Genomic DNA, 27663 nt, shown 5'->3' on the forward strand with positions numbered 1-27663 from the left:
TGAACCCAGGAACATTTTATCTCTATGCTACACCCCCAACCCTGTTTTTATTTATTTATTTTGGGGGGGGGGTCTGGGGATGGAACCCAGGGGCATTTGACCTCCGAGCTACAACCCCTGCCCTATTTTTTATTCTTTATTTTGAAACAGGTTCTCACTAAGTTACGGAGGACCTCACTAAGTAGCTAAGGCTGTCTGCGAACCGTGATTCCTCCGGTCTTAGCCTCCTGAATGCCAGGATTACAGGAATGCGCCACCACACCCGGATCCTGTTTTATTTTTTATTTTGAAACAGGGTTTCACTCACTTATAGAGGGCCTCACTAAATGGCTGAGGCTGGCCCCAAACCTATGATCCTCCTATCTCAGGCTCCCATGTAGTGGGATTACAAGCATGTGCCACCATAGTGACCTAGTATCTAAGTTTAAACCTGCTTTTTGATGATAAATAGTATAGCAGAAATATTTTTCTGGCAAAAATCATCAATGAATGGATCATTTAATAGTAACATATGAGTGAATCCCTGAAGAGTAATAAGATTTTTATAAGCAGAAATGGGGAGAATAAAGTGTAGGGTTCTGAAGAGAGAGTAGAATAGGCCTGAAATGGGAAATGCTATAAAAAAAGAGACCAGATTATCTGGGGCACAATAGACATCAGCTTTTTTTTAAATCTTGAATTCTAAGCTAAGGAATTTGAGTACTATTAGGTAGATGATTATTAGATTGTCATCAAAGATTTTTCTCCAATGGTTAAGGATTAGAAAAGTCGACCTGATTTAGAAAAGCATGTAAAGGAGATTCATGTGTTCATAAATGCCTGGTCCTCTGAGGCAGAAGGAGGCTACCATAGGAAAGTTCCAAGACGTGCTGCTCTCCATGACGAGGCATCCTAAGCTATTTGCCAATGGGGAAAAAATGTCCTCATTCTACATCCTTTTTAGATGCCACCTGGTTTTGGCCCCCCTTTATTTCTTGTTTTCAATTCCTTTCTTTGTTTTCTCTTGAATTCTTTCCAGTTAACTTTCACTTCCAAGACCCACGGGCTCTTTGTTCAAACCACCTTCATCTGTTACTCCTCCATCCAATGAACAACTCTCAACCCTCATCTTACCTGACCTGCGCGTAGCATTTGAGTTGATTTCTTATTCCATCTCCTCTGGAATACTATTTTCTCTTGACTTTCAAGGCACCATAGTCTATTTCTCGCCTACATCCCATATTCCTCCTTCTTAATCATTTTGATAAACCTCCCTTATCTTAGCACCTCTAAATGTTAGTTAATTCAGGATCCAACCCTAGCACTTCTGTGTTACACTCATCTCTTGGTTGTTTCGTGGATTTTACATTGATTTCCTGAGTGCCTTTTAAAAATAATTTCTTATACATGTACCGTTATATCTTGTCACTTGGGTGCATCACCTTATTAAATAGTTGAAAGCTTGTGCAAAATAACGTAGGTTACATTTATAGTGTGTATTTAAGTTTAATTTTTGTCTACTGGTAGGGTTTGGGGGAGAGATATTCTTTAGTGAATGTAGTCATGTAATAATTAGAATTCACAAAAGGCATTAGAGATTTTTAATTTGGGGATGATGTGGGGTGGTTGCTAGGCTCTACGCTAAACTTGTCTTTTGAAAAGTGGTACTTTCTCTTCGTAAACAGAAATTTTTAGCTTGCTTTCATCTGAAAATTGAAAGAATTTTGCTTCTGTATTATTAAATGTCAGCTTCTGTTTGATCAGGAGATGATAGACTATATTGTCATTCATTAATACAGCTTTGTTTCTTTGTTTTTTACAGTATTAAGGATGGAACCCAGGGGAATTCTAGTTCCAAGCTATACCCCCAGCCCTATTTTTTATTCTGCATTTTGAAACAGAGTTTCACTGAGTTGCAAAGCACCTCACTAGGTAGCTGAGGCTGGCCAAGAATTGTGATCCTTTTGTCTTAGTCTCCCAAATGCTGAGATTACAAGCGTGCGCCACCACACCTGGCCATTAATAAATCTTTAAGTGTCCGCACTTTATTTATTATTTGAAAAAAATGTCTATATGTTGGTAACACCACAGTTAAGCTCCCATCTAAGCCTGTGTCCTGAACTCCAGCAGAACACATGTAAACACCTACTCAGCATCTTCACTTGGATGATGAATAAATAATGACCAAACCCTGGCACACGCCTGTAATCCCAGCACTTGGGAGGCTGAGGCGGGAGGATCAAAAGTTCAAGGCCTCAACAATTTGCAAGACCCTGTCTTAAAATTTAAAAATAAATAAATAAGAAGGGTAGTGGTGTAGCCCAGTGATAGAGTACCGCTTGGTTCAGCCCCTAGTACCACAAAAAATAAAAATAATGGCCAAACTCCTGACCAATCTTACATGTTCCAATTCAACTCTTGATATTCTCCTAAATACCTGCTCTTCCCATAGTTTACCATGTTGATAATTGGCAACTCTATACTTTCAATTACTCACACCCAAACTATTTGGTATTGTCCAAATTTCTTTTATCTCCTATACCCTGATCCTGGGAGTTTGGGGCAGGGGTAATGAGGATTGAACCCAGGGGCGTTCTACCTCCAGGCGATACTCCCAACCTATTATTATTATTATTATTATTATTATTATTATTATTATTATTATCAGAAACACGGTCCCTGTAGGGTGCTGAGAACCTCGCTAAATTGGTTAGGTTGGCCTTGATCCTGCAATCCTCTTTCTCAGCTTCCCAAGTACCAGGATTTAGGTATGTGCCACCATACCTGGCTAAAATCTGTCTTCTTTGACTTCAAGCTTTCAGAATCTGACTAGTTTATACCAACCCCGCCACTACACCACTCCAAACTAAGACTTTCCCTGCCTGAATTACCGCAGCAGCTCTTAAAGTCTCCTTGCTCCTCAGCGCTCTGTCCTCTCCCTCCTGCAGTATATTGTCAAAACAGAAGCCAAAGAGAGCCTTTCAGAAAAAGGGAACCTGTTGCTCATCTCCACAAAACCACCTGAGAGCTGCCATTGCACACGGTGTGAAAGTCAACGCACTAAAGCCGTTCTCTGCTCTGAAGCCTGACGCTACCTTTCCAGCCTCACCGCCTATTACTCTGTCTCATTCTGGCCACTCTGCTCTCCAGGTGGCCCTCCGGGAGCGGACCACCAAGGCCAGCTTCTTTCAGGCACTGTTCTCTCTCCTGCAATCCTCCTCGCCCAGATATCCGCAGGCCACTTCCCCCCACTCCCTCGGGTTTCTCTTAAATTGTTCTCTCCTCAGTGAGGCCCCCTGCACAGGCACCACAATTTCCCACTGTTTTCCTGCATGACATTTCCTCGGCACACTATGCATTTACTCAGCTGTTCACTGTGCCTGTCTCCTCTCCCCAGAATGTAAGCTCCTTTGGAGCATTAACGTTTGTCTTTCTCCATCACCTAAATAATGCATATAACCTAGCATGTGTCAAGTAGTTGCTGAATGCTAATGAGTGACTATATAAAGAAGGATGCGTAATGTGATGAAGAAAAAATTGATTGTATTTGCCTTGTTGTTTTATTATGATTTGGGGCAAGCTCCTTTCTTTGTCTGGGTTTCAATTTCTTCACATATAAACCACAAGGTTTAGATTAGATACACTCAGTTTCCTCTGCTCTAAAAGCCCAGGGTTCTATTATACCACATTATAACCAAAGAAACTTATCACAGAGAGATTAACATGAACAATGACTTCTTTATCATCTTAGCCCATATACATTTTTATAGAAATAGAAAAACTAATGAGACTGATTATTGTTCTCCAACAGTATGGGCACAGGTGAAGAAAATAAACCTTTAGTCTTTTCAGTTATCGATTGAGAGCAAGTTTGCCCATCGTTTAAGTTTTATTCTAGGTGTGCGTCTCTCCTGTCCTCAGAAGCGGCAGCTGTTACTGCGTGCTCTTGTTTCCTTGTCACCTGGTGGGAAATCCAGCTGATGTCGTTAATATGCTCTACAGTGCAGTAGGCTAGGTTTTACCTCCAAAAGATTGTTTAGATATGATTTAAAAATACTTCAACCAAATCAAAGTGTTATAAAAGGTGTTTCTCGTGGGTTTGTATAGATAAGACTACCATTTCTTTTTTACTAATTTAATACTTCAAGTAGAAAAGTATTTGAAAAAGGTATACTTGCAAAAAAAAAAAAAAAAAAAAGAAGAAGAAGAAATCAGATGTTTTCCCTAATATGCAAAAGCTAAGGAGAAATGGGTAACGGGAGGAACTCTAGATGAAGAAGGAGATCCTACAGAGGAGCAAATAAGGCGACCTAGCTGAGGGGATGGGAGGGGGAAGAGGGAAACTCTCTAAAGCACACGATGTACTTAAACAAACATGTCAAAGTCAATCACTAAGCCAAACATGGGAAGGAGGGAGGGGAAGGGAATGGGGTGGAGATCAGGTAAGGTTGGGTGAGGTGTGCATGTATGTCTCCACAAAGTCTTTTATCCTATTAAGATGTATGACTATAATGCACCAATAAAAAATTTTAAAAAGCATAACAAACTTAATAGTTTAATACTATAATAATTAATATTATGCATAATAGTTATTGTCCATTCCTAAAACCACTAAAAATATCTTTCCTATACTACTTCTCAAGTACCTGAAGTAATATTAATCACAACTTCAGAATTCATTTTCCCATACTATCATGCATGAGATTTTCATTATTTTTACATTTGGAGGTTAGTATGATTCAGTTCTATAGCATAAAGGAAATAATAGATAGCTTTCCCATCATGAGTTTTGTCTATAAATCTAATTAAAATAAATATAGAGCAGCACAGTGGAGAAAGACTCCAAAAAGCATAAAGTTTATCACTGTCTGTGTAGATTTATTTGGAATATGCATAGGTAAAAAGAAGAACAATTTGTATCATCTATTTGTAAACCCACATAAACTTTTACCTCCCCCAGGCAAGCCCCAACTCCCAGTGTACAACTCTGATAAAGGAAAAAGGCTAACTTTGTTTTCTAATAGAGCTGTACCAAATAACTCTCCCAGGCAATCATGCTGACAACAAACAATAAAGAACTTGTCATAAAGTAGCTTGTTTTTATGGTACACTGCCAAGAAACCAAGCCTTGCAGCGGGATAAACAGCACCATCCTAAAATATGGGCACAAAGGAGAATAAGAAATAAGGAGTTTATTGCCTTAAAATCAAAACTAACAAACTTACAATAGTACATTGGGAAAAACTATAAAATGCTCTGAGCCCACTAAATAGCCATGAATGATGAGAAGGTGTTTGTGGTGTTTATTGCAAGCCTTATGAAAACCTTTTAAAATTGGCTCTCTTTTCCAATTTAGAAAAAGGAAGGTACAAAAGATAGGAGAAACGATGGGAAATCACAAACAAGTACAATATAAGTGAACCTTTTAGCATTAGTGATTCTTCATATGTTTTCAGTTGCATTTTTTATTATGTAGTTCTTAGGGCTACCTTTTGACATCTGATACTACCCGTAGAAAAAAAACATTTTGCTTTTGATTGATTTATTGAAGAAAATCAGCCAGTGTGGTGGCACACACTTGTAATCCCAGTACTTGGAAGTCTGGGATAGGAAGATCTTAGGTTTGAGACCAACCTCAGCTACTTAGTGAGACCTGTTTCAAAATGAATAAAAAATGAGGCTGGGAGTGTAGATTGAACCCTTGGGTTCAATCCCCAGTATTGGGGGGGGGAAGCAAAAAGAAGAAGGAGGGGGGGCAGAAGAAGACGAAGAAGGAAGAAGAAGAAGAAGAAGAAGAAGAAGAAGAAGAAGAAGAAGAAGAAGAAGAAGAAGAAGAAGAAGAAGAATGAAAAAATTAGCCAGGCGTGGTGGCACACGCTTGTAATCCCTTCGCTTGAGAGGCAGAGACAGGAGGATTGCAGGTTCAAAGCCAGCAGCGCTGGCTTAAGAGACCCCATTTCCAAATTTAAAAAAGTATAAAATAGGTCTGGGAGTGTAGCCCGGAGCTAAAAGGGTTTCCAGGAACCCCAGTACCAACAAAAAATTTTCAGTTAATATCAGCTGTTGAAGATCAGTGCAAACCCAGCTGCACTGTTGATCTTCAATAACTGCCAACAACTTTATATTTTAGACAAACTGATGAAAAGTTTGAGAAACAGGCCATAAGATAAAAACAAGACCTAGATATTTGGGCTTTGGGCATCTGGACTTTGTGGGCTTGTGTCTGACCGCCCTTTGTTTTTGTTTTGTTTTGTTTTTTGTTTGTTTTTGTTTTTACATTTTTTTTTATTATTATTTGGAAACAGGGTCTCCTAAGCCAGCGCGCGCAGCTGGCTTTGAACCTGCGCGATCCTCCTGTCTCTGCCTCCCAAGCGCGGGGATTACAAGCGTGCACCGCCACGCCCGGCCCGCCCTTAGTTTTTAAAAGCGAGGAGCAGTACAAGCAGACTAAATAGCTTGCAAAAGAAAAACACATGAGAATTTCCAAAGGAGAATTCATTTGCCGGGATACTGGACCTTATCTTCTCCTGGATAACTCATTCATCCTCAGGATTTCTCTCAGCAATGGGACATCCTTGACCTCCACTCTCATGTCTCCCTACCCTAACCTTAGTGAGGAGCTTTTCCAACATGCCTCCAAGGCACAGTACACTTCAATGTCATTAGTACACGCACTCTTGATCCTGTTATATTGTAATTATTTAGCTCCTCATCATCCATAAACTGGAGAGGAAAAATATATGATTTATTTGTGCACACCCAAAATAAAGGAACTCAATGAAAGACTATTAAATTAATAGTCTAGACAAACAAGCTAGGTATGGTAACACATACCTTTACAAGTGTATTTGGAAGGCTGAGACAAGGGTATTGCAGGTTCAAGGCCAGCCCCAGCAACTTAGTGAGACTCTCAGTAACTTTTTTTTTTTCTTTTTGGTGGTACTGGGGGGTGGAACTCAGGGGCTTTTCTACCTCCAGGCTAAACTCTCAGCCCTATTTTTTTTATTCTATATTTTGAAACAGGGTCTCACTAAGTAGCTGAGAGCCTCACTAAGTAGCTAAGGCTGGCTTCGAACCTGTGTGATCCTCCTGTCTCAGCCTCCCAAGTGCTGGGATTACAAGCGTGAGCCACCACGCCCGGCCTCAGAACTTAATGAGACCTTTTTTCAAAATTAAAAAATAAAAAGGCTGGGGTGTAGACTGCCCCTGGGTTCAATCTCCAGTACAAATATAATTAATTAATTAATTACTAGACAAATAGGATTTGTATCTAAGGAAGAATTTTATACATGTATAATATTATTTTTTTTAACATTTACTTTGTTGATCCTACCAAGTAAATTCTAAAAAACCAACACAAATCACAAATCTTCCAAAATAAAAATGATGAAAATGCTTTATATGGAAAGATATTTGGTTGTATATATTTTTCTCTTTCTCAAAGAAAAAAATAACTGCCATAAAATATATTAAATTTTTAATATCTAATTTTATTTCTTAGAAGCCAGTAGACCTACTTGAGAGTTTCTTTAGCTGAAAAATTAAGATAACCTTATTTGTACTTGCTATATTACAAAGTTGTTGTAGAAATCAAAAGTATTGGAGAGACCCTCCAAAGCTCAAGAAATAAAACTGAGAATCAATAAATGAGATGGCATAAAGTTAAAAAGTTTCAGTGCAGAAAAAAAAAGTCTAAAGAGAGAGAGAGGCTACAGAATGGGAGAAAATCTTTTGCCAACTACATTTCTGATAGAAGACTAATATCTATAATATGTAAAAAACTAAAAACTTAAATTAAAAATGAAACCAAGTAAAAATGAGCAATTAACAAATACTTCTCTGATAGAGGATAATATCTCTGATAGATATTAGTTAATCTGGAATAAAAAAGAACTTAAAAGACTTAACACTAAAAACCAGTAGCTCAATCAAAAAATGGGCAATTTAACTAAACAGACACTTCACAAAAAAAGAAATACAAATGGCCAACAAATATATGGAAAAAATGTTCAACATCATTATCAATCAGGGAGATGCAAATCAAAACTACAATGAGTTTCCATCTAACCCCAATTAAAATGGCAATTATCAAGAAGTCAAACAACAATAAGTGCTGATGGGGATATGAGGAAACATGAACTCTCATACACTGTTGGTTGGATTGCAAATTAGTGTAGACCCTATGGAGATCCATGTGGAGATTCCCACAAAACTGAAAATGGATAAATGGATCCATCATACCATCCAGCTATATCACTCATGTGTATCTCTCCAAAGGGTTTCAATCAGAATATTACAGCGATACATGCATAACCATGTTTATAGCAGCACAATTCACCAGAGGCAAATTATAGAACCAACCCAGATGTCCATCAACAGATGAATGGATTACAAAATTATGGGATATACACACAATGTAATTCTATTCAGCAATAAAGAAAAACAAAATTATATCAATTGCAGAAAAATGGATGGACTTGAAGAGCATTATGTTAAGTGATATTAGCCAGGGACAGAAAGTGAAGGGTCATATGTTTTCTCTAATATGAAGAAGCTAGAGAGAAAATAGGAAACCAAAAGGACTTCAAATAAATGAGGAAAGAAACCAGTAGAATAGTGTAAAGGAGGATTAAAGAGGGAGGTAGAGAGGGGAAAAAGGAGAACTGATGGAGGAGAAATTTCAAATAATGTTATGCCAATATATGAAGGTATCAGTACCAATCTCACTAATATGTACGGGGAGGAGTGGGTAGCAGGGTTGGATCCAGAGAAAAACACCCAAGTGCTGTGTACGTGTATGTTCGCATCACTTTGAACCTCATTCTAATGTATAATTACAGTGCACCAATAAAAACATTAAAAGATTAAAGAAAATACAAGCATTTTGAAAACTTCAATTTGGCATATTAAGGATATTAAGATTTTTTAAAGCATAAATGGACTTCTCTTACATGATTTTCCTCTGCTTTGACTTATTAGGGTAAAAGTTGAGAAATATATTTTAGTAAGATGTTTAAGTTTGACCTTTTTTACTCCCAGTCCTTGAATATACTGTAGGTAGCATTTCGGGGACCTAAAATCTTGATCTAGTTTACTTATTGGCACAACTGGTACCACCACTGTCATCCAGTAGGGAACTTTAATGGACTTTTGGGCTCAAATCTCTTTTGTGTTTTCTGGTGTGGGAGCTGGAATTTATTTCAAAAGAACAAATCCATACATGCCTATTTCAGTTACTTTTAACATGGGCTACAGACTTAGAAAAGTTCATTGGATGAACGGAAATGTAAAATGGATGAAGAATGTAAAACCAGCTGTCAAATTTTTTGTTGCATTCCTGAACATGGTAGAACAAAATAGAAGGTAATGGGTACAAACTGTTCTCCATCAGAATACAAGATGGGACTTGTCAGAAAACCTAGAATCAGCTACAACACTATTGGCACCATCATAGTATAATGACATGATACTGATACTTTACTGCTCTAGCAGCCAGCCAATTTAGTAACATCTTAGCACCCAGAATTTAGAATTATAAAGACTTGAAATTGTACCTAAGGGTAATGAATCAATACATCCATTTTTTTAAATATGTGAAAGATGCCCGCCACAGTGAGGAGGTAACCTAGTTTCCTTACCCTGACCTATGGCCCAGAAATGACATAGATGTACAGAAGTCTGGTGTTACATAAGAAGTCCTCCAGTAGCCTTGCAAAGATCTTGCTACACACAATTTCCAGATGGCACAACAGTGCTCCCATCGGCTTTCTAACCCTGCCACTTGATGTGTGATAACTCATTACACAAAGAAATACTTCCTCAAGAGTCTACAAGCCAGAGCAGTAATGTGGCAGTTACAAATTGCTTCCTGTCCATCACAGAATATAGAAATTTCACACTACCTTTCACACTAATCACAATTCTTCTCTTGAAAAGAAGTTATTTCAACAATTCCATTACTGAGATCCCTGATAACCTTTTTTTGAGACATGCACAGAAACAATTCAAAATTATTGTGTCGCCCCTGCCAGGCTCCATGATGTGGCTTTTGTGACTAGAATATAATAATGTTATAGCAGTATGAAAGACAGAGAGAGAGAGAGAGCGGCATCAGTTGTGTATTAATATTGAACTCTCAATTCTTTAGTTTTGTTAAAAGAACACTTGTTCTCTAAGGTATATTTCTTAAGTTCCTGTCATACAATAATAAAAAAAAAATTCCTTTTAAAAGATCATTCAATGAAAGTGTAGCAGTTCAAAATGATAAAACTCTATAAGATACTAGTTGGCACAATTATTGTGTCATTATATAATTCCTTGCCTTTATATCTATGGATCTTTGCGGTAAAATCATGAACGTAGCTTTAAAATCCTTTACTTCTATAATATATCATGTAAGGACTACTTCAAAGTAAATACATATTATACCATCTAAACAACTTGCATTTTTGTTGATCAGATACTGTATGGCTTTGTAATCTCCTCTCTTACCACTCTGAAGTTATACTCCCCATCCCCATCCAGTCACACACACACACACACACACACACACACACACACACACACACTTTTACATACATAAATATCCAAGTCAGCTGGCCTCTAGACTCTTGAATGTGATCTGCTTATTTTTTATTCTTTTTTCCCTTAATGGTCTTACCATTGGCTGGAAGGCACTATCTTTGCTTCTTTTGCCAATCCAAATCCTTCCATTTCAAAATTCATGGCTTACAAGAATCAGGGAATTCTTGACTAATTGAATTTATCCTTCATCTTAACCTTACTTTGAGTGTTCTTATTAGTTATACATAGACAATATGTACCTCACTGGTATGGATTTCTTTCTAAGTTGCCTCAAAAGGAGTTTCTTTGCTATAAATGAGCATATAACAGTCTTACAGGTAGACTTGGAGCTCCTGAAGACCAGGAGATACCTTATTCCCCATTCCATCTGGCAAATGTTGCATTTAAAATAGGCACTGAATAGCTGGACATGGTGGTACAGATTTGTTAATCCCTGTCAATCCCAGTATTTGGAAGGCTAAAAGAGGAGGACTGCAGATTTGAGGATGGCCCAAATAACTTAGCAAGACTGTCAGCAACTTAGTAAAATCCTATTTTGAAAATATTTTTTTTAAATTAAAGGGCTAGGGATGTACTTCATAGGTAGAATACCACTGAGTTCAATCCCCAGTACCAATAAAAGAAAAGCACTGAATGCTTTTTTGAATGACTGCATGTTGTATGAGGCATTCAGTTAATTATCAAAGGTGACTGAGGCACTAAGTTTTAGTGATCTGGTTTTGCTTTCACCTACCATCATGTGTGATTTTATACTTACTGGCACAGAAACTTGAGGATTGTCTGCAAGTTTTCCCAGCACGGCAAAGCCATCAACATTGATTTGGCCTCTTGGCTTTATAGGTAAGGCCTCAATCCTGTTGCAATCAACGAAAAGAGTGGCGCTACTTCTCTCCACACCAATCATGACCTTATGCCACTGGGAATCAAACAAGGAAGGCAAACTTGAAAAGGCTGCGGTGTGGAGGCTTCCATCCACTCCCTTGTATGAAAAAGCCACAGATTTTGTTTGGCCATTAATCTTCACGCCAACTTGCTCCTTCCCGGAGGAATCCTGGATCTGCCAAATGTTCCAGTTCTTTTCAAGTGTGCTTCCAGTCATGCGAAAAGTCGTTAAGAAGGAGTATTCTTCAGGCAGTCCACCGGGATATAAATGCCTGAGTAAAATAGTAAAATAGTAAGTAGAAAACTTGTTTTCTGAACTCATACATATTTACCATTTTCCCTTCCCATGCTATTTTAGATACTGGACCTACAGAAAGGCTACAGTGTGGAGATCTATATCGTATTTGTTCTTTCATGACTGTTCATAAAAGACCTTCACAGAAGTTCAGTCATTCACATACATTGATGCGCAATCTTAAAATACACATTTTAAAAGATCCTCCCTCACAGCTAAGGCAGGTTCCCAGTACCACATAATTCATTTATGCTACCCAATAGGTCACTGTCCAACAATTCCATTTAAGCCAAAAAATACATTCTTGTGAAGTTGGTGACAATCTGTCTTTCACAAGTAAGACAAGAAATAATTTGGAATCTCTATCAGTTTTTTTTTTGTTGTTGTTGGTTTTTTTTTTTTTTTTTTTTTTTTTTGCAGAACTAGTGATTGAAACCAGGAGCATTCTACCTCTGAGCTATACCCCATCCCAATTTTTTATTCTTTATTTTGAAGCCGGGTCTCACTAAGCTACAGAGGGCCTCACTAAGTAGCTGAAGCTGGGAGAGACCTGTGATCCCCTTGGGAGGCTGAGATTACAAGCAGGTGCTACCACACTCGGCTTCCACCAGTTTAAGAAACCACTTAAGTGTTTTTTAACTTTTTATTTCTATATAACATATTAACATTGGTATCATTTTCATAATTGTTTGGTTGTTCTTCTCCATGATTGTATTCTAGACCCATATAAAAATTTTAAGAATCAGTAACTATACAGACTCTCTTTAGAAGCTCCTTCACATTAATGATGTTTATCTTTTCCAGGAATTCAAAGTTTAATGTTGCTTTTCACTGGCAACGTGGCAAACAAAAGATGATAAATTCTTATTTCTCTATCCCAACCTAATTCTTCCTCAGTTCACCTACTACGACTATATCATTGCTCCTTTCTTTCAGTGGCAGCAGGAAGCCAGGTGTGATGGCACATGCCTATAATCCAAGTACTTGAGAGTCTGAGACAGGAGGATCACAGGCTCAAGGTTAGCCTCAGCAATTTAGGGAGGCCCTAGGCAACTTAGAGAAACCCTGTTTCAACATTAAAAATAAGAAGGGTTTGGGATGTAGTTCAGAGATATAATGCCCTTGAGTTCATTCCCTAGTAACACACACACACACACACACACACACACACACACACACACACACAAAACCAGTCTCAGAAACTCAAAAACCTGGGAATCCCTACCTGGATATCTGTTGACACCAAGCTTCTAAGAGCTAAAGATTAAACTTTCAAAATTGGGTACGAAATGTAAACATCTTTCAAGGACTTGAAATTCACATAATTTTACCCTCCTCCTTTTAAGCATAGAAAAATTTCTCAGCAAGGAAAACTAAACACTAATTAGTTTTGTTTGCCAGATAATAAGATTTGACATTTCTGAAAACATTTATATACCCAGAGTCCCAAATACCTTTCCTTTGGGTCAAACTCTTGCTATGAAGCCCTTGTTATGAAAAGGAAAAGAAGAAAGGCAATAGGTGCTGATTTCATTTTTTACAAACCAAAATGATAACATAAATTTCATATTGTCATTTGTGTCATTGCCAGTTGTAATATAAATATATTGCAAATATATTTAATATGCATAATACAAAATATATGCTGGATTTTAATGTATAGCAATAAATGAAACTACTTGATTTGCTAAAATTTTCTATCTTTAATTTGACCATAATCTCAAGAATGTATCATATAATAGCATAAAAACTTTTAACTTATTTTTCTGTAAATATTCTTGCAAGCCTTCAATAAAATATGTCAATTATGATTTGTCTAAGACAAAAATGTGAAACTCTTTAATCACCCAAGTACTCCTCTGAGCCATTATTTTCTAATATAATTTTGGTCCTGAATGAAATTCATCGTTAATGCACATTGTGCATGCACAATAATGATTTCTATTATTCTTAGCACAAATTTTTCAATTTACTAAATATCTTTTAGGAACCCAGGGACATTGTACCTCTGAGCTACACCCCCAGCCCCATTATTTTTTAGTCTTTTTTTATTTTTTGAAACAGGGTCTCACTGAGTTGAGTTGTGAAGGGCCTAAGTAGCTGAGGCTGTCTACAATCCAAGATCCTCCGGTCTCTGCCTCCCGAATGCTGGGATTGCACGCCCGGCTAGGTGTGAGGTTTTTTATAAAAGGAAGATAAGTCTTTATGCTTTGTCTTCTCTTCTTTAACAATTCTTTTCTAGACTTAAAAAAATTGTTCTATATATTTGTCTATTTGTGAAAAGTATGGGTAGAAAAACTTTAGAATTAAATTAGCCCCTCAAAAACAATCTTAATCAAGAAGTCACAGTGACATGATCAGTGTCTCTTGTGCAAAGACATCATGAGGTTAACTGAGATCTCTCCCAATTTATTCAACTTTCCTATTCAGTAAGCAAAGAGATAATATTGAAGTATAATAGGACATATTTCCAATTATCTTTGACTTGATGTATGTAAACTTTAAAAAAAGAGATGGGGAGATGGGATTGGGGTTGCTAAAAGAATTTCTCATTTATAGAAATATTGTTAAACCAAAGATATCTGTATGTCTCTTTCCACACATATGAAGATTATATGTGTAAAAATAAGCATAATTAATACTATCATGTTAATCTTTCAGCTTAAACCAGTATAGTATGTTAATATAGTAAAATGAGAAATTAATTTTATTATTCATATTGATAAAATATATATGTATTTATATATACCCAAGATCATTTAAAAGTCTCACAAATATAATTTTCATCTCTTTTGAATACCTGATATTTTGTTCTTGCAAATATGCCATACACATCAACGAGTAAACCTCATAACATACATAATTTAAAAGAAGCTGTGTCTATAAATGATTTATTTCATTATATTACAATCTGTACCAAGTACCTTAAGTGGGGAACCATAGGGTTTGAATAGAATATTGAAACTTTTGTTTATGACCTTAACCTTAACCCAAAGAAATCTAAGAACTTTATTTTTAAGGCAAACATATGTTTGTGAGAGTTGAAAATGTTAAATTTCAATGTCAAATGTTTATTATATACAAATAAGTAATTTAAAACAGCAAACAGTTATTTCTCATAACTTTTAAATAACAATTAAGATGAAAAAGCGTGGTGGCGCACGCTTGTAATCCCCGCGCTTGGGAGGCAGAGACAGGAGGATCGCGCAGGTTCGAAGCCAGCCGTGCTGGCTTAAGAGACCCTGTTTCAAAAGTATAAAATATGTCTGGGAGTGTAGCCCGGAGGTAGAAGGGCTTCCAGGAACCCCAGTACCACCAAAAAAAAAAAAAAGATGAAAAAGAGTAACTTATGACTCTCAAATTAGTTCCAACTACCATATCTTTTCCTCCTACTTCAAACCAAGATTATCTGTTCTCTGAGAACAATTTTAATCTCTACCTACCTTCTCATCTGTCTTTCTTTTTTCTTCTTTTTTTTTTTTTTTTTTTTTTTTTTTTTTAGTACTGAGGATGGAGCCCAGGGGCATTCTACCTCTGTGCTACACCCCCATCCCTATTTTTTTATTCTTTATTTTGAAACAGTGTCTCACTGAGTTGCAAAGGGCCTGGCTAAGTAGCTGAGGCTGGCTGCAAACCACCACACCCCACTTAGTCATCTGTCTTTTGAATGATCTGTCTTTTTTTTAACTGAGCACTTGAGGCTCAGTTAAAAAATAAAGGACCACTGCTGGGCATGGTGGTACATGCTTGTAATCCCAGTACATGGGAGGCTGAGACAGGAGGATTGTGGTTCACAGCCAGCCTCAGAGAATTAGTGAAGCCCTCTGCAATTTAGACTCTGTTTCAAAATAAAGAATAAAAAATAGGAGCCGGGCGTGGTGGCGCACGCTTGTAATCCCAGCATTTGGGAGGCTGAGACCGGAGGATCGCGGTTCACGGACAGCCTCAGCTACTTAGTGAGGCCCTCTGCAACTCAGTGAGACCCTGTTTCAAAATAAACAATAAAAAATTGGGCAGGGGGTGTAGCTCGGAGGTCAGATGCCTCTGGGTTCCATCCCCAGACCCGCAAAAAAAAAAAAAAAAAAAATTGGGATGGGGTGTAGTGTGGAGGTAGAAGGTAGAATGCCCTTGGCTTCCATTCCCAGAACTGCACGTGTGCGTGCGCGCGCACACACACGCACACACACGCACACACACGCACACACACGCACACACACGCACACACACGCACACACACGCACACACACAACTGACTAAAAGAGATTTCACTACCTACTTGGCACTCCACAGAACTCAGCTATCTGGCTTGCCCCTTTTTCAATTCCTTTCCCCTATTTCCTTCTTATAATTCCTCCCTTTCTTTCCTCGTCTGTTAAGAAGGCTTACTAGTAAAACAGGAGTTTTTAGTTTGGGAGGGAGGGAGCAGGAGGAAGCCAAGGAGACGCAAACATAAAGGCTTGAGTATCACCAGTGTGCATTAGTTAGAGGGTTCCAGGCATTCAGAGAAAAACAAGTGGCTGATCAATCTCTGAAATTAGAGTTAATGACATTCCAGATTGTGCCTCGAATCACACAAGAGAATATCATATCAGCAAGGGGGAAGGGCCCTAAAAATAAAATCTTTGAAGTTCCTTTAAGAAGATAACTAAGCTGGGCATGGTGGCGCACCCTTGCAATCCCAGCATTCGGGAGGCTGAGACAGGAGGACTACGATTCGCGGCCAGCCTCAGCTACTTAGTGAGGCCCTGTTTTAAAATAAAGAATAAGGCCGGGAGTGGTGGCTCATACTTGTAATCCCTGTGCTTGGGAGGCAGAGACAGGAGGATTGCTCAGACAGGAGGAATGCTCAGAGCCAGCCTTGCTGGCTTAAGAGACCCTGTTTCCAAATTTAAAAAAATATAAAATAGGTCTGGGTGTGTAGCCTGGAAAAGGGTTTCCAGGAACCCCAGTACCACAAAAAATAAATAAATAAATAAATAAATAAATAAATAAATAAATAATAAAAATAAAAAATAGGGCAGGGGGTGTAGCTCAGAGGTCGAATGCTCCTGGGTTCCATCCCCAGACCCCCCCAAAAAAATAACATAACTAACATAACTAGAACTTGTGCACATAAAAATAATGTATTATATAAGACCAATGTAGCTGTTATCATACCTTTGATCTTTGTAAGTGTGAATGGTTTTCCAGGCTAGGCATAGAGTAGTGCTCAGAAGTACAACCTCTAAAACACCAACACCTGGGTTTCCATCCTTCCTATACATACAACCCTCTCACTTACTTATTAAATTTAAATTAAACAAGCCGGGCGTGGTGGCGCACACTTGTAATCCCCACACTTGGGAGGCAGAGACAGGAGGATCGCGCAGGTTCAAAGCCAGCCGTGAGCTCTGGCTTAGGAGACCCTGTTTCCAAATAAAAATGTAAAAATAGGTCTGGGAGTGTAGCCCGTAGGTAGAAGGGCTTCCAGGAACCCCAGTACCACCAAAAGAATAAATAAATAAATAAAGAATAAAATTTGGGCAGAGGGTGTAGCTCAGAGGTCAAATGCCTCTGGGTTCCATCCTCAGTACCACAAAAAAATAATTTAAAGAGTTTTTGTTTAGTTTTCTACCAATTATGTAAGAGTAATTAATAATGTTCCTATACACAGAGTTATAAGTCAAAATTTATTAATATTAATTAGTAAATTTATAAGAGGAGTTTATACAGTTTACTATTATTGTATTATAGAATATTATATGTCCACAATATAAATTTCTACCTGCAATCTGGCATTATATTCTATCAGGATCTTTTAACATGGCCAAAATTTTTATTTCATAAACATTTAGAATTTTCTTTAATATTCTTTTATTGTTCAAATTAGTATTTATCTGTACAACTTACTGTCCATTAAAGTCCAATTTTCTTGTTTATCTATTAAAGGAATCTTAATTCCATTCTTAAAATGGCTTAAAATCTGTGATCATCACAAGTAAGATACGCAGGTGATGCAAAAGTTAAGTCACCGAAGCTTATTCATAACAATGGCTCAGCTCAACACTTAACAGACCCACTAAACGCCTCAGTTATAAATCATTTAAAGAATAAAAAGTTTAGTTGCAGAAAGGGGACCAATGAGGTGGAAGAGTTTCTATCGTTACCACTACCTTTGTTTCTGTTGTGATTATTTTAGTTTTGCTCCTATTTGGTGTCTGCCAAGAGCTAAGCCCTGGGTGTGTGGTTCTGTTTCAGCACCAGCACACTTGAACAGCACCATTGTAAGTTTTCTAACTGCTCTGTGGCTCTAGTTAAATTTATGCTTAACCTCTGGCACTTTTCACAGAGAGTCCTTTCAGTCAAAACCAGACAAATTATAGAAAAATAAAAGTATTAAGAACATGTCCTGAATCGATGTATAATAGATTCAGTGATATTTTTTTTCCTGCAATGGAAAGTAAATTACAAGCTGAAAACATGAAGAACATTATTTAGGCACTGACGATCAGTAGGTGAATAGACATCTTTGAATAGAATCACAATCCAAGAAATGTTAAGCATGAGAATATCCTCCAAAATTGCATGGCTCGGCATATTTTAAGAAACATTTGAGGAGGTAATTAGATGAAATGTTTTTCATAGCTTACCTGGTTGGAATCCTGAAATCTACATTACTTCCCAATTTGTAAGCCACTTGTAATGAAGTTGATCCCACCACTCTCTGTATAGCTCTTCTAGATGCTGCTTTATCTATCTGGAACTGAGAAATTAGGTCAAACCCTAGAGAAAGGAAACACAAAATCAAAAGTTCACAATGATATTGGTTTCATTCACTTCCACAGTTTTCCCAAATAAAAAAATATATCCAGTTTGAAAAGCATGAATTTTTAACATGATGCTACTTACCTGGCAAGTCATCTTGACCAATCCTGATCTTGGGACAGAGTTCATTTTCATCATTAGAATTTGAATTGACAGGGAATCCTGCAAAAACAATAGCGTGTTATCCAACTCCATCCACTACAGGGGTTGCCAGTAACTAAGCAACCATTTACAATATGATATTATACAAGCATGTAAGTTTGCCTTTGACTCTGTGCCTCAATGATCATAATTCATTCACCTCCAACTAATCCTGGAAGGGATTTGAAGTACAACATTGCTTTAATCATTCATACTAGAAAAATGTTCCTTTGGGAAGCAGTTAGGAATTTATTCCTTTTGGAACCAGAGCTGTATGATGTCCTGAATAGCACAATTATAACTCTGTTTGGAAAACTTCTGGTGGTTTGGGCTAGAAAATATTTCTTAAACACCACAAATTTTAGAATGCTGAGAGTCTAGAGCCATTCTTAGGGCTTGAACCAGTTCAGTGGGGCTTCTGGAGAGTGAAGTTCTTAGGAATCTTTGTCAAATGAAAGAGAAGTGTGGGAGAGTCCTACATAAAGGATACACTTAACTTGTAAGTTTAAAAACAAAGATTCCAACTAGATTATTAATAGTATCCTAGATTTAGAAAGAGTATCAAGAAGAAAATAAACATGAGAAGAATTAAAGCCTCAATTTGAAGAGAAATCCAAGAACTGAGTCGGGTACTCCTGACATAAGTGGAAGAATGTGTTAAAGGAGAGATTGTTCACCAGCACAGAAGACTGCCTGAAACTGCCTAATCCTGGAACCTTGCTGAACCCCACCTAACACAGCTTATAAACTTCAAAAGAAGCATTTTTCAATTACAAAGTTTTGGCCTGCCCATCAGGGTACATCAACCATTTTCTTCATATCTCTCCTGACTCCAGATTATTGGGATCAATCCATCTATCTATCTACCCATCCACTCATTCACGCATTCACTCAACATTTACCAATCACCATCAGTAGCAGGCGCTACACTAGTCTCTTTTCATATTCAGTTTTGAGCATAGAAAGCAAACCACTGGAATGTCCCCAGGAGCCAAAGTAGGCTTGATGAGTAAAGGTGTGAAGGACCACTTAGTTTCACTCAGTCACGTCTGTTTGGCCACAGTCCTGCCTGTTTCTGGGAACAAGTGACACGTCAAATTCAGAAATCGTGGCCCTTACTTGGGCGACGCTTGACAGTTGCAGATGCCCAGGGTCCCAGAAAACTGCATACAAAGAAGAAAACTGGAATTTTCCTAAAAAGAAGAAAAGATAAGTGACACCAGAATCCCTCCAGATGACCTGGTAAACATGATTAATGTAGGTGATCAAGTCCCAATATTAGACTTTGGAGCCTTACTTAAAGACTTGATGAATTTGCACGTTTCTGGCTCCCATTGTCCCTGTTGTGATCTAATTTTGTGTTCTCAGTATCTTGCAATTTCACCCTCTTTGTACCTGCTTCCCTTTGCCTGTTTTCATTTATCTTAGATTTTCTGCCTCTCTTTTTCTGTGCTACTTCCTTCTCTCTCTTCCTCTTTTTGTATCTTTCATGCTTGCTCTCTTGTCTAACTTTCTCCTCTGTCTCTACCTCTGATTCTCTCCCACTCTCTGCTGTCTCTCACCTCCTTCCATTTCACCACCACTGCAAAGACACACACCCTTGGTTCCCAGGACCCCAGGCCAGTCTCCCCGCCACTCTTACCAGTAGTTCCTCATTTTCCCAGTATGCGCCCCTGTAAAGAGGCGATTGCAGGGGAGTCACTGCTCCCCCAAGGCCTCTCTGCTGCTCTGGACCCGCTCTGGACCCAGCCTTGGACCCTCCTGCCCCTGTGAGGGCTAAAAGCAAAGGAAGTGAACCAGAGGCATCTGGTGACACTTTAAAGTGAAGCAGAGGAAAGGGGTGGGGAGAGGCGGCCCTGCGAGCCCAGGTCTGGCCACGGGTGTGTCCTCAAAGCTAACAAGGTTACACTGAAGGAGGGATCTACCAGGGAAAGTTTGCTGAAAAGAAAATAATGAAATCAGGATGTGGGGGAATTCACCAGAAAGATCCAGGCAAGCTGCTATAGGAATACAGTAGAAGCTTTTAGAGCTGCTATAGGAATACAGTGGGTGCTTTCAGAGGGGCTATAAGAAAACACTAGATGCTTTTAGAGGGCTGTGGATTGAGGCAGAGGTGTGGGAGCTCAGGGGAGCCCGTGGCCCCATCGACTGGTTTGAATCCCCATTTGTTCTGAAGCTTACTAGTTGTTTGGCCTTTGGCAAGTCAGTTAACCTTCCCAGAACTCAATGGCTTTAACTATAAAACAGGTTGAAATACATGAAAATAATTCTATTGAGAACTAAACTAGGTTAGCCAAGGGCCTAACATCTAGCGGGCGGTTGTTCCTTGTCCTTTTTGTCAGGATAGTTAATACTTCATTATGTGTTTACTGGCAATTCCTGAAGCTTAGTGATGTTTAATTTTCCCAACCACCCTATAGGGAAGACCGAAATTATTGTTATTTGCCAGATAAGGCACAAGAATGCGGTAACATAGCCAAAGTTCCACAGCTATTACTAAATGCATGTCAGTCTCTCTACTCCCTAACTGAAAAGCCGTGTGTGTGTGTGTGTGTGTGTGTGTGTGTGTGTGTGTGTGTGTGTGTGTGGCAGCAGGGGTGGGATAGGGGTCCTGGCAGAACCCAGGGGCATTCTACCTCTGAGTTATATCTCAAGCCCTATTTTATTTTTTATTTTGGGGTTTTTTTTTTGTGTGTGTGTGTGTGGTACTGGGGTTCCTGGAAACCCTTCTACCTCCGGGCTTCACTCCCAGACCTATTTCTATACTTTTTAATTTGGAAACAGGGTCTCTTAAGCCAGCGCGGCTGGCTTCGAACCTGCGCGATCCTCCTGTCTCCGCCTCCCAAGTGCGGGGATTACAAGTGTGCGCCATCACACCAGGCTTATTTTTTATTTTGAAACAGGTTCTCACTAGGTTGCTGGGAGTCTTACTAAGTTGCTAAGGCTGGTCTTGAAACTGCAGTCCTCCTATCTCAGCCTCTCAAGTACTAGGATTATAAGCATGCAGTCCCATGCCCGACTGGAAATCTTAATAAAATGTGACATCAAACCACCTAGTTGGTTTCCTCTAAAACGCTGAGATTATTAGAGTTGAACAGATTATACCTGGAACTAAACAACATGTTCTTCTTCATAAACAAATCGACAAGTAGTTGTTAGAAGCACAGACATGCAGAGAGGTTTTACTGGCACCACTCTCACACATGCCCAGGCCCCTCTCCAGACCCCCACGGCCATGTCCCCTCAGCGCAGGACGCCCTCGGGGATCCTGGGAGTCTAATCTGAAAACAGAGACTCTCAGAGTCAGAAGATCCAATCATCTCCAAAAATTGTGTTTAGCACAAAGTACTTCTGAGGTGATTTCATTTCCTCGAATATTTATTATTTCATTTTTAAATGATTTGGTTTTTCATCTAATTATGAAACAACTCTTCTTCTATGTGTGTTCGTTTCTTTTCAAGAAAGTCCTTTGTCTCCTGGCTTCCTCGGCTTTCTGAAGAACTCTGAACGAGGCTGACTTTACTGTCTGCTCTTCCATCTTCCTCTACTCAGGGCCCACCTGCCAAAGTTGTCTCCCCTTCACAGAAAGACTTCTATTCCCCCATGCTTTCCCTAAGACTCAGTCATTCTCCCTTCTCTATCAAAATTCTCATTCCCTGGAGCAGCCATCCTGGCTCAGGACAGGACAAATGGCCAGTGTCTAGCTTAGTTGTTTGGGCCAATCAGAGTTTATATGCGAGGTGCAATAGATTAATCTCAGAGGGGGAATTGTGCATCTCCTGCTGAAAGCCTGAAGTCACTGGGTAAGCCAGCCCTAGATCCTCGGGAAGAAAGGCATACTCCAAAAGGGTTTCCCATTGATGTTCTTTATTTGCAATATGCATTCTTTCATATTACTCTAATAAGAAAGAAGAGAGACAGAGTCTTCTATACAACTGAGTGTTTGACAAATCTTTTTGTTAAGCATTTTAGAGATCTTGCCTTGGCATTTGACTCTCCCTAACCCAAAGAAATTCAGTACAACTAAACTCTGAAAGTAGGTAAGGGGATGTGTGTGTGTGTGTGTGTGTGTGTGTGTGTGTGTGTGTGTGTCTGTTTGCTGGGGATTGAACTCAGGGAATTCTACTTCTGAGATACACCCCTAGCCCTATTTTATCTTTTATTTTGAAACAGGGTCTTACTAAATTGGCAATGGCCTCACCAAGTTGCTGAGGCTGGCCTTGAACCTGTGATCTTCCTGTCTCATACTCACAAGCACTGGAATCACAGATACACACCACCATACTTGGCTTGAGGAGACCTTTTAATAAATGATAAATATAAATGGATAGGAAAATAGGTCTGCTCATAGTGATTTGGCTTTTTTTTCAGATTAGTGGTTTTATTTAAGATGAGAAAGACAGCCAGGCATGGTGGCACACTCTTGTAATTTCAGTACTTGCAAGACTGAGTCAGGATGACCATGGGTTCTTGGCCAGCCTCAGCTACTTAGTGAGGCCTTCTGCCTTAGTGAGACCCTGTTTCAAAACAAAAATTAAAAATAGGACTAAGGGTTTAGATCAAAGGTAGAATGCCCCTGGGTTCAATTCCCAGTACTACAAAAAAAAAAAAAAAAAAGAAGAAGGAAAAAGAAAAAGGAAGAAAAGAAAGAAAAAGAAAAAATGGTAAGATGGTAGAGAGCAAGCAGCAGCTCTGTTAAGAAAATATGTAAGTCTGAAAAAATGAAGAGATATACAGTCTTCAAGGATATATATATATATATATATATATATATATTTTTTTTTTTTTTTTTTTTTTTTTTGCAGGTCGGTGGATAAAACACAGGGGAATTCGACCTTTGAGCTACACCCCCAATGCTATTTTTTATTCTTTATTTTGAAACAGGGTCTCAGTAAGTTGCAGAGGGCCTCACTAAGTGGCTGAGTCTGTCCACGAACTGCAATTGTCCAGTCTCAGCCTCTCGAATGCTGGGATTACAAGCGTGCGCCACCATGCCTGGCTAAGGATACATTTTTTCTCCTCCCTTAATCACATTTTTTATTAATCATATTTCTTAACCTGACACTAGAATTTCACAGAGAGCAGAGCAAACTCCACACTATTCTGATCTGGGTCAGGCACGTGAGAGTCTTCATCTTTGACACTCCTTTCTTTCTTTACCTCACCACCCTGCTCTGAAGACCCATGTTGAAAGGGAATCTGGCTCGTGACATCAGATTGTAAGTGCACTAAGACAACTTGCCACTTAAAAGAATCTACTTTATAAGTGGAACTATTTTACAGAATAATTAATTTCACCCCCTTAACTTCCTATCCTATACACACACTGTTGTCCCAAATATACACATGCACTATTCTTTCCCTTTCTAAAAGTTAAAAATATATATTTTATTTAAATCAGGAGTACCATCATAAATAAGCCTATCTTTTTGATCACCCATTTTTTTTTCATTTGTTCAATCCTTCAGTACTTACTGAATAACTCTACATCCCAAGCAAATGCAAAGAGCTGAGAAGACAAAGAACCTGAGTAAGCGCAGCCACCGCCTTGAGGAAACTCGCAGCCAGCGGGGAATGAAAAATGACCGTGACAATGAGAATAAAAATGACTGTAGCATCGCTGACAACAAGTGAAACCTCAGTCCAAAGGCACCGGGGACTCTTCCATAAAGGAGACGGAATCTCAAAGGGTGATTGAAAGCCTAGCAAGAGAGCAAGTGGGCGCGGTACAGAGTAGGCACAGGGAACAGCATACCTCATCGCACAGGTAGACAGGAGCCCTGGAGAACGCCCAGTTTAGCTCAGGGACTCTGGAACTCTCACTGGGTAAATACCTAGTGACGCTCTTCTACCATGAACCCTTAACTAATTCCAGCACCGGAGAGAACAGGAAAAGACCAGGTCGCTGCCCCACGAAACTTACGTACTGGTGGGAGGCAGATAGTAAAGACATTACAAGAATGAACAAGATTTTACTTAGAAGGCTAATGAAAAATATAAAATAAGGCAATGTTACTAAAGAGAGGTTTAGAGACTGATCTGGACTGAGAAGTTGGGTGAGGCTGCTTTGAAGTGGTGAATTTTTTTCTCTTTTCTTAGTGTTACTAGGGACATTCTACCTCTGACCTACATCTCTAGCTCTATATTTTTCATGGTACTAGAGACTGAACCAGCGGCATTCTACCTCTGAGCTATAACCCCAGCCTTCTTTTAATTTTATTTTGAAACAGGGTCTCACTAGGTTGTGGAGGACCTCACAAGATTATTGAGGCTGGTCATGAACCTGAGATCCTCCCATCTCAGCCTCCCAAATACTGGGATTACAAGCATGTGTCACTGCACTGGGTCCTATTTTATTTTTTCACTTAGAAACAGGGTCTTGCTAAGTTGCTGAGGGTCTCACTAAATTGCTGAGGCTGGCCTCTAACCTGTGATCCTCCTGTCTTAGCCACACAAGTACTGAAATTACAGATGTAGGCTACCACATCCAGCTTGAGTAACTATGAACATGGTGATGTCATTTTTACAAATTCCCAGGAGGACCACAAGGGAAGAACTGGGGTAAGGAATCTTGAATGATGTTGAAAGAGTCCAGACTGTATTCTGGCTGTCATAAGCAACTGAGAGAAGCGTTTGGGACCAAGAATGATTTTTTAGATGTGTCATTAGAAAGATGGTTCTGATGTTGCTTGAAGGATGAGTTGGGTAGAAATTAAAACAGTGTGCATCCATACTCACAACTGAAGCAAAAGCTTCCGAAAATAATACTTACTCCATGTAAATGTGATGCACTCAATTTTTTGTTTTAGTCATTTCATTTTTTAGTATTGATGACCAACTCGAAATATCGATTTGACAACCAGCTAATGGGTTGCAATCCAAGGTTTTGAAAATGTTGATTAGAATACAATAGACACTTAAAATGCCAAGAGATATTTTCCTTCTTATTTCCTGATAAGGGACATAATAGTTGGGACACCACATAAAACTCATAAGCTAGTAGGAAAAATTCCTTAGTTTTGACATGACTACATCATTTTTTGGTTGTTTGGGGGTTTTTTTGTTTTTGCTTTTGGTCTTTTTGTGGTACTGGGGTTTCTGGAAGCCCTTCTACCTCCGGGCTACACTCCCAGACCTATTTTATAGTTTTTTTTTTTTTTTTTTTATATTTGGAAACGGGGTCTCTTAAGCCAGTTCGGCTTCGAACCTGTGCGATCCTCCTGTCTCCGCCTCCCAAGCACGGGGATTACAAGCGTGCGCCACCCGCCCGGCTTGACTACATCGCTTTTAACCACAAACTTCATTCAACATTTTATTTATTTATTTATTTATTTATTTATTTTTGCAGGTCTAGGGATGGAACCCAGGAGCATTCGACCTCCAAGCTACACCTCCTGCCCTATTTTTTTTAATTCTTTATTTTGCAATAGGGTCTCACTAAGTTGCAGAGGGCCTCACTAAGTAGCTGAGGCTGTCCGCGAACCGTGATCCTCCGGTCTCAGCCTCCCAAATGCTGGGATTACAAGCGTGCACCACCACGCCTGAATCATTCAACATTTCAATGTTAACTTTAATGTTTAAGTAACATTAAAGCTATCAGGACCCTTATATTTAATTACTTATACAAAGATATTTTTTAAAACTAGCTTCCTATGGCATATAGTATTAAGCTTTATTCTATCTTTTAAGATAAAATACCCAAAATGTCTAGTGGCAGGCACATATCAGTGGTGTGAAGATGCTACAAATTAGCCTCAGCTAGAGCCTGAAATGTATCATAGAAATCTCTGGCTGAGAGGCTGATTAACAATCAGAGAGTTGCTAAAACTAGGACTCCCACAGACTTGCATTGGGCTCAGTTGTACTGTAAAGAAATTTTGCCACAATCAAAGCTCTATTTTTAATCTGCTTATTTTGGGTCTATACTTGTAATTGTAGCCTAATCATCTCTAGCAAGCAAATAGAGCCCCATGGTGATAGCCATTTCTCTGTGAAATCACTCACCAATAAATGTGCTCTTGCCATGAAACAATAATACAAAGATGTGTTAATGTAAACCTCCCCACTCCCATGCCTTTCAGTGTATTACTTTTGCTTCCTCTAAAATGTGAGCATTACCATTTCCCAAAGGAAGAAAAAAAGCAATTCCTCCCCATAGTTAGCACTTGCTAACATGTGGGTTTTCAAGTTGACAGCTGCTGATTCCTGTCCTGAGCCTCTTTTGCTCCTTCCAATAAACTACACTCACTAGCCCACCGGCATGTTTTTCTACATACTGGAAAGCCTCTCTTTCTAACAGAGGAGTCTGGAGCTCTATTACAATCACCTGGACGGCTTGTTAAAAGACAAATTACTTGGTTCCACTTCCAAAGTTTCAAACTCAAGGCGTTTAAAGCAGGTCCGAGAATTTGAATTCCTAACAAGCTCTCAGGCGATGCTAGTGCTCAGGGTCTACTGAGAACTGCTGCTCTCTCAGGTCACCTTTCAACTGCCCTAAGCTGTTACCACTGGTATCGACTCACAGACTATACAAACATAAGTATTTGCTAAGAAAATTCAAAAAATAATTATCACTAGAATCCATATGCCCTCTTGAGAAAATTTGGGCTGATGAAGAAAAAAAAGTGATAGTTTCGTTCCTGGACTTCTATTAAGGACATTTACACGGCAACATGAAGTACAAAACCTGTTCTCTCCAGCACTGTGCTCGTGTTTCAACCTAGTGTTATTAGTAAGATTGTGCCCCTGGGCTGATGTTAACCTTCAGCAATAAAATGCAAAAAGATCCTTAATTCTGAAATTCAGAATTAAGCCTTCTGAGAAGGCTCTTTTACGAAAAAAAAAAAAAAAACTTAATGTGCATTGCTTTATGCTGCTCCCTGTACAAGTGTGTGTGCCTTTGCTGTCTTCCACGGACTGTGTGAACACTTTCTCTGCACTAGATGGCAGTGTCACCCTGAAATCTGAAACCCAAGCCA

The 27663-nt window shown here is 38.9% G+C and overlaps 1 protein-coding gene across 1 annotated transcript in view; it reads right to left on the reverse strand.

The window, feature by feature from the left end:
• COL9A1 (collagen type IX alpha 1 chain) overlaps nucleotides 1-27663 on the reverse strand; it is a gene marked incomplete at both ends in the record, with an annotated part of 162528 nt that overhangs the window by 80391 nt on the left and 54474 nt on the right. Inside the window, 5 exons of the mRNA XM_080700071.1 lie at nucleotides 11321-11717; nucleotides 18370-18502; nucleotides 18629-18706; nucleotides 19805-19878; nucleotides 20284-20461. Of these exons, the coding sequence (XP_080556197.1) occupies nucleotides 11321-11717; nucleotides 18370-18502; nucleotides 18629-18706; nucleotides 19805-19878; nucleotides 20284-20461 (860 nt within the window). The remainder of the gene's footprint in view (nucleotides 1-11320; nucleotides 11718-18369; nucleotides 18503-18628; nucleotides 18707-19804; nucleotides 19879-20283; nucleotides 20462-27663) is intronic.

The sequence above is a fragment of the Muscardinus avellanarius genome, assembly GCF_963383645.1.
Source record: "Muscardinus avellanarius genome assembly, chromosome: 8".
In the NCBI taxonomy this organism is placed as follows: domain Eukaryota; kingdom Metazoa; phylum Chordata; class Mammalia; order Rodentia; family Gliridae; genus Muscardinus; species Muscardinus avellanarius.